This window comes from Schistocerca americana, chromosome X (genome assembly GCF_021461395.2).
Source record: "Schistocerca americana isolate TAMUIC-IGC-003095 chromosome X, iqSchAmer2.1, whole genome shotgun sequence".
Lineage (NCBI taxonomy): Eukaryota > Metazoa > Arthropoda > Insecta > Orthoptera > Acrididae > Schistocerca > Schistocerca americana.
The window spans coordinates 946,956,627-946,970,176 of record NC_060130.1 but is presented as its reverse complement, the minus strand read 5'-3'; the positions used below and the strand labels follow the sequence as shown (position 1 = coordinate 946,970,176).

Here is a 13,550-nt window from a genome sequence, read left to right as displayed (position 1 = left end):
ACCCATCCTTGGTGGCTTCATTGTCAGAAAAATGTGAGGATGATGTTTTTTCCTTTTTTGATAGTTTACATAGAGCTGCGAAGATAAGGAACTGCAGTAGCGAGCAGTAGTTAAATTAGGCCCGCGTGAGTTGGGATGAGATGCTACAACATATGTAATGCACAGTAAGAAGTTCCTTCGCGGACGCTCAGTGTGGGTTAAGAGATCGTTACAGAAGAGAGAATACTTCTAGGTACTAACGTGAACAACTCGAAGGAGTAGTGCAAAAACAGGGAGAGTCAGAAGAAAATTTTGTATTACGTATGAGGAAAATCAATATTAATACATAGGATTTGACGGATGATGATCGTGCCAACAAGGCCATTCTGCAGGAATCGGAACAATGGGCGCTTGTTGCGTTTTAACGGGTTCTACCATCTGAGATGTCACGGAAGGTCCACGTAGAATTCTCAAAACCCTGGGTGAAACAGTAGCAACTGCAGCAATTTTGGTTGAAATGGGTCCAATGATTAGGTCGAGGATGAGGCGAGTAGGTTTTCACTATAGGGGTCATACGCTACAGATGTGGATCTCTGAGCCACATTCGGCGGTTGCGTAGGGAGCCGTAATGTCAAAGGTGCAAACAGGTGGGACACTCCATTCAGGAATGTCCGCAGGTGCGTGGAAGTTGGAAATCAGGGTAACACTCTCACTTCTGCATTAAACAGGACAGGGGGTGTCTGACAAGTGCACAACGTTTCTGGTAAATGTGACCGCGTGACAACCCTGTGAAAAATCAGTGGCAGACATTTGTCTGCTGGCTACATAACTAGTTATAGTGCGTTTGGTGCGGTGAATTTGAACTAACCGTGATGTAGACTAAGTGGTGTGGGTGGTAAAAGTGTTCACTGTCTCGGTTCAGCATTGTTGTGTGTGGGAGTTCTCACTGGCGTAGGCATAAGCTGTCGTTCTTGGGCTAGACAACCTAGGCAAACATTACAGCAACGCGTCGTGGAACTGGGATGGACGTAGTTCCATCTCAGTTTTACTGCTGAAAGAACTCAGCTATCGCAAGGAACACCCGGGACATTGTGTAAGCCAATTATACTTACATGGTCTCTTAGACTCGACTCATAGGATGTAGTATCAAAGGGTGCAGCAAGGCTGCTTTGGATGAAAGCAGGAGCTGATACCCGATTAATACCTTGTGTGTAGTAGAGCCCTTGTCAGAGGACGAGAAACTGGATCAGGTACAACGTTTTACATGGCATAGTTTATCTTTTGTGTAGGAAATTGACAGAGGCTGGATAGTGCCCATCAGTGTAGACAATACAGGTTTGGAAGAGGTGAGATTATCAGAAGGTGCACTGATAGCTGACTTACAAGTGTGGGAGGAAGATGAGTTTAATGGGGGATTTTGGTGTAGAATACACACAACCCGTATACGTACCGATCATTTCTCACGTTTCTTGGTCATGGTCGCCATACCAAATCAACATGCGGAGATAAGGGCTCAGGCTGTGGTTAAGCAATGGTTATTGAAATTAGGAACGTCAGAAACAATAATATCTGACCAAGGCATTGAGTTTACGTCTGTGTTATTAAATGAGTTATTATACATAAAAAAGTTGCAAACTAGTGCACTACGTCCGAAATCGAATGGCAGAACTGAAAGAGTTCACAGTAAATCGGGGAAAATGTTAAGTTATTGTGTAAATAGTAGCCAAACGATTGGGTTGCGCTACTACCACTTTTCATGGCTGCATATGACTTGAAAATCCACGAAAATGCTGGCTTATGCCCCTATGAAGCTGTCTTTGGCCAAAAAATGCCCTCCCCTTTCGAATTGCACCAATCTACCATTGGAGAAGTTCAAAAGATTAAAACATAAGTGGCATCACGTTAAAAATACGAATAAGGAGGCTCTAGAATAGCAGGAAGGCACCCATAACAAAAAGCAAAATTGCGTAAGTTCCGTAGTGGGCAGTGGAATTAACAGCAGTCCCTTCTGAAGGGGAAAGGAAAGTGACTGGAGAAAATAAGGTAAAGAAAGAAAGAGAACTGGGCATGTGAAGCTGGATGTAACAACAGCTGTTCCTGTACATTCATACAACTGAACACCTGAACACACCGCATTAATTTTTGAGTTTTCTAATTTGTTATCGGTGATATTCGTGAGTATATATTATGGTTGTTTCAGCGTTTGTGCAACATTTTTATAGAGGGCCACAGGAAACAGTTTAGTTTAGGTAAAAGGTTAAAAGAATTTTCATTTAAATTTTATTTGCAGTGTTAGAGGAACCTTAGAGTGTCTGATTTAATTTACAAGGAAAACAGCTAAGTTACACGGTGTAATCCGCTTATTGTTTTGTTATGTATGTAGTTTGTGATGAAGTAGTTGAGCACACTTGCAACAACAAGCAGTTTAGTGGTAAATGAGAACGAGTGTCTGCATGTGGGACACACTTTTATGTTTACCTATAATATTGAAGATTCTTTACAGTGGAAGTTATCCCAGTCACTTTAGTCAGTGAAGACAATGAGGGATTTGGGGAGATACTACTCTTCACCACAGAACTGCTACAGTACTGAACCTGGAAGTGTGCAATGCCACCTCAGGTGTAGAGTCACTCAAAACCCACCCTTTTTTCTTTTTCCCGTGAGTCCATAGCAGTCCTGTCGAGACCAGTGACTCAACGCCAGTGAGTAAGGCAAAGTAGTAAAACAAAACATAGGGCCTAGAAACGCCACAGTGTGATACAAAAATAAAAGGAGGACAAATGAACGGGAAAGTTAAGCAAGAAATGTTTACCCTGAATCTGTGCAGTAGAAAGTAAAATGTGGAAACAATGATGGATAAATCACTGACTTTGGGAACGATATTCTTAAGCAGTAATCTGGAGGTCCATATTAATCTAAGGAGAGGGAGGAAATGTGGCGGCATAGAACTTTAGCATCGGAACCGTAATCACTTCGCAGCCACAGCCCACCAGCAGAGCAACGCATTTGCCAAGACACCTTTACAGCAGAAACCGCCAATTTCGTACCACTGCTCCCACGTGGCTACGACCTGGGAGTTGAACATCCTTCAGGAAGCTTCTGTAATCTGACACACAGTTGCATGATAAGAGCTGACCCCAGTCATCGGCCTCTGTTCCAGAGCTTTCCAAAGTTCTTCTGCAAACTCAGCCCTGGGCAACAGTATTTAAACCCCCAGGTCCAGACCTGGATCATACTATGACGCTCACCACAGTCCGTGCTAGTCGTCGCCGAATTTATGACGCAGGCACGGGCGTAGTCTTCGGGCCGTGAACAAACGCCCGCCGTCTGACTGCCTAGCTCGGGCAGCCAGCGCTCTGCCGCCGCATGGTCCGATCCGCTGCGTACTGCTGCCATCCGCTGCTGCTACCCAGCCTACAGTTCCGCGTTCATCACCCAGGTGGTCCTGCTGGGCCCATGTACCTAGCCCTGGCTACAGTAGACCTCGCTGCAGGGTATCAGACGGATGCCATATTCCTTGACTTCCTGAAAGCGTTTGACTCGGTGCCCCACTGCAGACTCCTAACTAAGGTACGAGCATGTGGTATTGGTTCCCAAATGTGTGAGTGGCTCGAAGACTTCTTCAGTAATAGAACACAGTACGTTGTCCTCGATGGTGAGTGTTCATCGGAGGTGACGGTATCATCTGGAGTGCCCCAGGGAAGTGTGGTAGGTCCGCTGTTGTTTTCTATCTGCATAAATGACCTTTTGGATAGCGTGGATAGCAATGTGCGGCTGTTTGCTGATGAGGCTGTGGTGTGCAGGAAGGTCTCGTCGTTGAGTGACTGTAGGAGGATACAAGATGACTTGGACAGGATTTGTGATTGGTGTAAATAATGGCAGCTAACTCTTAATATACACTCCTGGAAATTGAAATAAGAACACCGTGAATTCATTGTCCCATGAAGGGGAAACTTTATTGACACATTCCTGGGGTCAGATACATCACATGATCACACTGACAGAACCACAGGCACATAGACACAGGCAACAGAGCATGCACAATGTCGGCACTAGTACAGTGTATATCCACCTTTCGCAGCAATGCAGGCTGCTATTCTCCCATGGAGACGATCGTAGAGATGCTGGATGTAGTCCTGTGGAACGGCTTGCCATGCCATTTCCACCTGGCGCCTCAGTTGGACCAGCGTTCGTGCTGGACGTGCAGACCGCGTGAGACGACGCTTCATCCAGTCCCAAACATGCTCAATGGGGGACAGATCCGGAGATCTTGCTGGCCAGGGTAGTTGACTTACACCTTCTAGAGCACGTTGGGTGGCACGGGATACATGCGGACGTGCATTGTCCTGTTGGAACAGCAAGTTCCCTTGCCGGTCTAGGAATGGTAGAACGATGGGTTCGATGACGGTTTGGATGTACCGTGCACTATTCAGTGTCCCCTCGACGGTCACCAGTGGTGTACGGCCAGTGTAGGAAATCGCTCCCCACACCATGATGCCGGGTGTTGGCCCTGTGTGCCTCGGTCGTATGCAGTCCTGATTGTGGCGCTCACCTGCACGGCGCCAAACACGCATACGACCATCATTGTCACCAAGGCAGAAGCGACTCTCATCGCTGAAGACGACACATCTCCATTCGTCCCTCCATTCACGCCTGTCGCGACACCACTGGAGGCGGGCTGCACGATGTTGGGGCGCGAGCGGAAGACGGCCTAACGGTGTGCGGGACCGTAGCCCAGCTTCATGGAGACGGTTGCGAATGGTCCTCGCCGATACCCCAGGAGCAACAGTGTCCCTAATTTGCTGGGAAGTGGCGGTGCGGTCCCCTACGGCACTGCGTAGGATCCTACGGTCTTGGCGTGCATCCGTGCGTCGCTGCGGTCCGGTCCCAGGTCGATGGGCACGTGCACCTTCCGCCGACCACTGGCGACAACATCGATGTACTGTGGAGACCTCACGCCCCACGTGTTGAGCAATTCGGCGGTACGTCCACCCGGCCTCCCGCATGCCCACTATACGCCCTCGCTCAAAGTCCGTCAACTGCACATACGGTTCACGTCCACGCTGTCGCGGCATGCTACCAGTGTTAAAGACTGCGATGGAGCTCCGTATGCCACGGCAAACTGGCTGACACTGACGGCGACGGTGCACAAATGCTGCGCAGCTAGCGCCATTCGACGGCCAACACCGCGGTTCCTGGTGTGTCCGCTGTGCCGTGCGTGTGATCATTGCTTGTACAGCCCTCTCGCAGTGTCCGGAGCAAGTATGGTGGGTCTGACACACCGGTGTCAATGTGTTCTTTTTTCCATTTCCAGGAGTGTAGATAAATGTAAATAAATGCAGATGAATAGGAAAAAGAATCCCGTAATGTTTGAATACTTCATTAGTAGTGTAGCGCTTGACATAGTCACGGCGATTAAATATCTCGACGTAACATTGTAGAGCGATATGAAGTAGGACAAGCATGTAATGGCAGTTGCGGGGAAGGCGGATAGTCGTCTTCGGTTCACTGGTAGAATTTTGGGAAGGTGTGGTTCATCTGTAAAGGAGACCGCTTATAAAACACTAATACGACCTATTCTTGAGTACTGCTCGAGCGTTTGGGATCCCTATCAGGTGGGATTGAGGGAGGACATAGAAGCAATTCAGAGGCGTGCTGCTAGATTTGTTACTGGTAGGTTTGATTATCACGCGAGTGTTACGGAAATGCTTCAGGAACTCGGGTGCGAGTCTCTGGGGGAGAGGAGGCGTTCTTTTCGTGAATCGCAACTGAGGAAATTTAGAGAACCAGCATTTGAGGCTGACTACAGTACAATTTTACTGCCGCCAACTTACATTTCGCGGAAAGACCACAAAGATAAGGTAAGAGAGATTAGGGCTCGTACGGAGGCATATAGGCAGTCATTTTCCCCTCTTTCTGTTGGGGAGTGGAACAAGGAGAGATGATGCTAGTTGTGGTACGAGGTACCCTCCGGCACGCACCGAATGGTGGATTGCGGAGTATGTATGTAGATGTAGGTCCGTCGCCCTGTCTCACACTGCCGCCGCGTCCATTCCAGCGTGCTACGTCATCGCCCGCCATCTTCTGTCTACCTGCCCCAGTTACTCTGATCGACGTCTATGTACGATTGAAAATAAAGAGTTTTGGGCACACTCGGATGCCTAAACCGTCTGCACCTGCAACCACCTAAAGCAGAGAGTCGCTCGCTCACACCTTCCGTGAAGTATGCCCCATTACATTCTGTTTGGTGAGTCTTACAGATTCTTAAAAGCGTTTTCGCCTTTAACTCAACGGAGATTCGGGTTCTCATTTGAAAATGAATTGCAGGCAATGATTTCAGTTCTATGGACTTCATCATTACAACAATTTCGTTGTGTTAACAATAAGTGCACTACACTGAGGTGACGAAAGTCATGCGATAGCAATGCACATATACAGATGTCAGTAGTAAGGTATGAATGGGCGGTACATAGGCGGATATGTCATTTGTACTCAGGCGATTCATGTAAAGGGTTTCCGTCCTGATTATGACCGCACGACGGGAATTAACAGACTTTCAACGTGGAATGGTAGTTGGAGTTAGACACATGGGACATTCCATTTCGGAAATCGTTAGGTGAATTTAGTATTCTGAGATCCACAGTGTGGGGAGTGTGGCGAGAATACCAAAGTTCAGGCATTACCTGTGACCTTGGACAACGCAGTGGTCGACGGCGTTCACTTAACGACCGACAGCAATGGCGTTTGCATAGAGTTGTCAGTACTAAAAGAGAAGCAACCCTGCGTAAAATAACCGTAGAAATCTATGTCGGACGTACGACGAACGTATCCGTTAGGACAGTGCCGCGAAATTTGGCATTAATGGGCTATGGCAGCAGGCGGTCGACGCGAGTGCCTTTTCTATCTGCACGACATCGCCTGCAGCGCCTCTCCTGGGCTCACGACCAAATCGGTTGGACACTAGACGACTGGAAAACGTGGCCTGGTCCGAAGAGCCCCGATTTCAGTTGATAAGAACTGTTGTTTTCTATTTACATAAATGATCTTTCGGATGGAGCGGATAGCAATGTGCGGCTGTTTGCTGATGATGCGGATTCTGTGGTGTACGGGAAGGTGTCGTCGTTGAGTGACTGTAGGAGGATACAAGATGACTTGGACAGGATTTGTGATTGGTGTAAAGAATGGCAGCTAACTCTAAATATAGATAAACGTAAATTAATGCAGATGAATAGGAAAAAGAATCCTGTAATGTTTCAATACTCCATTAGTAGTGTAGCGCTTGCCACAGTCACGTCGATTAAATATTTGGGCGTAACATTGCAGAGCGATATGAAGTGGGACAAGCATGTAATGGCAGGTGTAGGGAAGGCGGATAGTCGTCTTCGGTTCATTGGTAGAATTTTGGGAAGGTGTGGTTCATCTGTAAAGGAGACCGCTTATAAAACACTAATACGACCTATTCTTGAGTACTGCTCGAGCGTTTGGGATCCCTATCAGGTTGGATTGAGGGAGGGCATAGAAGCAATTCAGAGGCGGGCTGCTAGATTTGTTACTGGTAGGTTTGATCATCACGCGAGTGTTACGGAAATGCTTCAGGAACTCGGGTGGGAGTCTCTGGAGGAATGGAGGCGTTCTTTTCGTGAATCGCTACTGAGGAAATTTAGAGAACCAGCATATAAGGCTGACTGCAGTACAATTTTACTGCCACCAACTTACATTTAGTGGAAAGACCACAAAGATGAGATAAGAGAGATTAGGGCTCGTACAGAGGCATATAGGCAGTCATTTTCCCCTCTTTCTGTTTGGGAGTGAAACAGGCACAGAAGATGTTAGTTATGGTACGAGGTACCCTCCGCCACGCACTGTATGGTGGATTGCGGAGTATGTATGTAGATGTAGATGTAGATGTAGTAGGTAGGGCTCGAGTGTGGTGCAGACCCCACGGAGCTATCCACCCGAGTTGTTAACAAGGCACTGTGTCGGCTGGTGGTGGCTCCATAATGGTGTGGGCAGTGTTTACATGGAATTGGCTGGGTCCTCTGGTCCAGCTGAACCGATCGTTGACTGGAAATGTTTATGATGGGTTACTTTGACACCATCTGCAGCTGTTCATGGACTACATGTTCTCGAGCAACGATTGGAATTGTGGATGACAATGCGCCATGTCACCGAGCCTCAACTGTCACGATTGCTTTGAAGAACGTTCTGGACAGTTCGAACAAATGATTTAGCCATCCAGATCGCCCGACATGAATCCCACCGAATAGTTGTGGAACATAACGAAAGGTTCTTATGCGCACAAAATCCTGCACCGGCAACACTTCCCCAATTATGGACGTCTATAGAGGCAACATGGCTCAGTATTTCTGCAGAAGACTTCCAACGACTTGTCCACTCCACGTCGTGTTACTGCACTACACCGGGGAAAAAAATGGCTCTGAGCACTATGGGACTTAACAGCTGTGGTCATCAGTCCCCTAGAACTTAGAACTACTTAAACCTAACTAACCTAAGGACATCACACACATCCATGCCCCAGGCAGGATTCGAACTTGCGACCGTAGCAGTCGCGCGGTTCCGGACTGCGCGCCTAGAACCGCGAGACCACTGCGGCCGGCTGCACCGGGAAAAAGGAGGTCCGACTCGATATTATGACGTATGCCATGATTTTTGTCACTTCAGTGTGTTGTTCACTATTGCAATGAGACATCACTAATTATTAACGATCCTAAAACAAAGCAGCTGTACAGGACACGATACTGCGAAACTAAGACCGGAGCTGTACACTCTTTGTAATCATCAGGGCTCAGATTTTTATGTGATTATATTTTTTTCCTTCGCTCCTACACATGCCAAAAATGTAAATATTCACGAAGTATGTTGCAACTGTTGATACATTTCATTTTATTGCTACACATTTTACTATAATGACATGTTTTTACATATTTTAACTTTATGTTGCATGAAACTAGGTATAACAGCTTTCCTACCCTCCTTCATATTTCCACATACACTCAGTAGCCCCTCCCACAGAAAAATATCCCAAACCGACCCACCGTAAAAACTGAAGGCACAAAGTAAATTTTATATAAAAATCACGTTATAGCCCAAAAAATGCTTAAGAGTTGACGAAAGTCTGTGTTCATGATGCGATGTGTTGTTTCAAAATTACCATCTAAGTTAAGATCTTGGGACGCTTTTACAATTGATAGAGAAACTGATCTCTGTCGAGGGCGCAATAAACAGTTAGTGTGTCTATGAAGTACCAACTTCAGCAACATTTTATATAATGATGTGCACAGAAAGAACAAAGGAGTAAAATCGTCTAATAAGCGTATTTTATTGACGCAGATGCAAAATTTTTTAACTCCACAAATGAATTTCTCTATAGGTATTTCTCTATAGTTGCCGCGAACATCGCAAGGTACAAGCTTTAAGTGCCTGAATGTCGCGCGTTTCTATAGAGTGCTACAAGCAACAGATTAGTGACAATAAGGAAAAACAGTTTTGCTCTATCAGGACTCTCTAAAAAGGGTGCGGTGCTATACAAATAACCGTCACAAATAGATAACAGTCGACGAAACAACGGACTTACGTAGACGTTTCATTGGCAATTTGACTGTTGGCAAACTCAACGGAGAAGAAACTTCAAAGCCATTATTTTTTCTTGCGAAGTGTTGGAATGCAAAAATCATTCAAAGCGTTACGGCCTGAGGGAATTAAAGAAGAACAAGCTCTAGTTATGTATTCAGATGCTGCAGCCTACACGCTGAAGGTGGAAACTACCCCACGGATATTCTATCCGCATTTAAACCGCTTCAACTGTCTGGTCCATGCACTGTAATGTATCGCTGAAGAAGTGCACAGCAGCTACCCAGAAGTAAATAAAATAATTTCACACACCAACAAAATGTATCTCTAAGCCTTGTATCGTAGACAACTACAGCCGAACCTAGAGTTGCTACCGGAGCTTGTCCTAACGAAGTGGGGTGCATAGATTGAGGATGTCGGCTTTTATAATAAACATTTTGTAGCGGTGAAATCTGTGACTGATTCGTTTCCGGGAGAACCTTCAGTTTCAGTGTGAGAGGCACAAAATGCTTTCACTGGACCTAAAATCGAAAATGCTCTGGAATCTGTAGCAACATCGCCTTCCTTGCCAGCAACGTTGTCTTTGCACAAATCGTTAGAAATTGTTGAGAATGTCAAATACAAGCTGACTGACATAGAGGTGATATTGGTCAGATACTGGTGAATACTTTTCGCACAATTTTGACGAGGAATCGATGGTACTGGTTTCTTGTTACTATCTATAATGTACTCAGAGGGAGAGAAGAAGACATTCCAGAAAAATTTCCTCCGCTAAAATTTTAATCATCAATGTCCTGGGATGTGTAAAGACCATTTTACTCCTACAAAAACATTCTTTCTGATCGGCGACATTCTATGTCTCAAGAGACTTTAGAGCAATACTTGATGTTCCTGGAGCTCCAAAACGTAATGTAAGGTAGGGAACCTTTGCGGTTTCCGTGATGATGGCCATTTTAGTGGACCGATGTGATAGAAAATAATTTTCTTCTGTTAGCATAGTAGAGAATTTCAAAGAAAAATTAAGTAACGTAAACTGAGCCTTGTTATTGAACTTTTCATGTTTCTGGTACGTTTAAGTGCGTGTTAAGGTAATATAGTAGGCTATGGAGTAATTCAGAAGCTGATTTTAATTGAAAGCATTGTTCTGCACTAAGGATTTAATAAAATATTCTCGTGACATTACACATTTCTTGTATGTTTTATCCATTTTCACTACATAAATATGTAAATATTTTGGGTGTTGATATTAAATAAAAATGTGGATTCTAGTAATTAGGCGACAAACAAAAATATCTTATCAGTCCCACCTCTTCGCTTCCTTGGGCAGCTGTTTTGCTATGTCGCCGCCAACGAAGACTGCTTCAAGATAAACCCACATATTCTGGACGAGCAGCCAGCGCTCTAGAACTTCGTTGGTGTTGCCTAGATCGTGTACCCACTGTTGAATTTGCTTTCTGAAAGGAGCGTTGTACCTGGAATCAGCAGAGTAACCGTTAAGGCACACAACACAGCATATTCGCAAAGTGAATCAACGAAATATGAATGGAAAGTTTCTCTTTTTCTTACGTGCATAATTAACATAACCACATACTCACCTATTAGACATCAGCGAGCCGAGGATCATGAGGCTGTCCTCGAGCTGGCCAATAGTTTCCGCTGTGGTGTCACCTCTGAGAAGTAATTCTCCGCGGTTATTAAATGTCATGAAGGTGAGCTCGTGAGCAGTCCACTCGTTAGTCACCTGACGCAGTTTTGCTTCAATGTCTTTTTCCTTCATTGCTGAGATGCATATATCCTGTGGAACGTATGCCATTGGAAGTATTAGAATTAACTAATATCCGTTCAGTCAGTGGTAAATTCTGCGAGTAGTTAATTCCAAAAGTCAACCGGAATAAATTGTGTATCGTATACAACGCCTTTTCTATATTAGTTTCTTTTCAGTAGACAAAAATTACTGTCTTGTCAGAATTTCGGTAACTACTCTTCCAGCAATATTTTCTAATTCCCTGAATTTTGATATTTTTGTGAGGTAAACGTTACAAGCGTGCAGGAAAACAATATAATTCGTAAAATAAAGAACAACCACTTTTAGGCACAATCGCAATTTTTTTCAATGCACCAAGTATATCGAGCACCTGTGTTACGAAAATCACATCAAATCACCATCGTCTCCATTTGAAGAATGTCTGAAATAACTAATTTTATTATCTTACACATACAGTCATTGTTTTGAAACATTACTACACACCTTAATGATTCTGCTGGTTTGTACATAATTTGTATGTCCCAGAAAACTTCATAGAATGTAGAAAACATTGGTATGTGGTATGTCAAAGAAATCTTCAAATGTTATGCTGAAAATTTCTGTGCGATATTTCATGCTCTTTCTTTTGTCAGGAGATAAAACGTGTAGTGGTACTGATTTATTTGTTACACTTTTCTCCATAATTGCCATCCCGTTAAAATTAAAAATTTAACTCTGGAGATCCTAAGTTATATCAAAAAATGGATCTAGTTAGGTCCGTGGGACGCTTATGTCCCACTCCACCGATTTTCAAAACCAGTCAGCTTAAAATTTTATTCATAGTGGAAGTGTATTATTTATAACAATGGAAGACAGTTTTTGACCTTAAATTTTTCAAATATATGCTAAATAAATTTTAACAACGAAAGAGTTAGCCGTAAGTTCGTTGCTTACGACTTCGTATATTGTGCTGGAGATTTAAATATTAAACTTTTGATTATTTCTGTGATTCTTAAACAAATCGATAAATACTGGAAATATTGCTCATTTACTACAGAATTACCTCAAAAAATTCTGTAAAATAACAGCTGTTCCCAAGAAGTGAACTGAATACTAAGTAACGACTCCAGTCGTAGACTGAAATAGCAAAGCTAAATCTGCAAACTGCCTCTTCTGTCCTCATATGTTTATTTTCTGTCATTTGATAACGGTTATCATCTTATGACCCAACTGGCTTGCTTAGTACTAAACATAGCACACACTACGCTATGTAATAAAATACAAGATAGAATCAACTACAGTATACTGAATGATTTTTTTTACCTCAATATCTTCCTTGTTTGGAAGAAGAGGCGCTTCCAGTATATTTTTCAGACAAAATCCTTCGCTGTCGAGCTCGAAGTTATATTTCGTGACTTCCATAATTCGTTGCCAGTGCCTGGGCTTCATCGCCTTGTTGGCCATCAGTTCGAGCAGAGGACACATGTCGTTGAAATCGTCAACGGTTTTCTTGAGAGCGTGGAATGCTGGCCATTCTTTTAGGCCCTTGGGTAGCTTGCGGCAACGGTTTTGGAATTCCATAAGTTCGTTATTGATCTCCTCAATGTTGACTTCGACCCACGGGATGTCGTAGTAGCTGCTGACGCGATCGATGACGTCATTGTACAGCTTGTAAAGCTTCTGCAGCAAGTTGAGCTCCTTGCGGATCTGGCCCAGCTCGGGATAGTCCGTGGTGGGCAACCCGAACAGCTCCTCACCGCTCTGGTACGTCTGCAGTTTGCGCCACAGTCCGTCGAAGCGATTCTGCCGTACATAAATTGAGAAGTTCACAGAAATTGCCATATATTTCAGAATCAGTCTCAATATAATAGTTTTGGATATGTGACCGTACAATATGTTTGATATGGAACAACTATTCTGCTCCTATAGTGGCTGAAAAGTTGATGCATATTGCAACATGGGACGATCACATCTCAACGGCAGAAGAAGCATGTCATATCATCTTTCAGTACAAAATTTTTTGCATGAGCAAGTAAATTTCTTCAAGAATCAGGAAGAGTGTCTTCCACAAAACAAGAAATAACTACGAAAACGAATCAATACAGCACAGCAATAATCAATTTACACTAACAATGAGTGTGTTGTTACCATTGCAGTTGCATAACATGCGTGTCAGCATCGCGAAAACTTGCTACAGTGGTATTTGCAAAATGGGCGATACCATGAGAGACGACAG

The 13,550-nt window shown here is 44.3% G+C and overlaps 1 protein-coding gene across 1 annotated transcript in view; it reads right to left on the bottom strand.

Moving 5' to 3' along the window:
• LOC124556419 (dynein axonemal heavy chain 5) overlaps nucleotides 1-13,550 on the bottom strand; it is an 876,134-nt gene that overhangs the window by 476,853 nt on the left and 385,731 nt on the right. The window contains exons 28-30 of the mRNA XM_047130377.1: nucleotides 12,638-13,117; nucleotides 11,166-11,365; nucleotides 10,878-11,042 (exon numbers count right to left, since the gene is read on the bottom strand). Of these exons, the coding sequence (XP_046986333.1) occupies nucleotides 10,878-11,042; nucleotides 11,166-11,365; nucleotides 12,638-13,117 (845 nt within the window). The remainder of the gene's footprint in view (nucleotides 1-10,877; nucleotides 11,043-11,165; nucleotides 11,366-12,637; nucleotides 13,118-13,550) is intronic.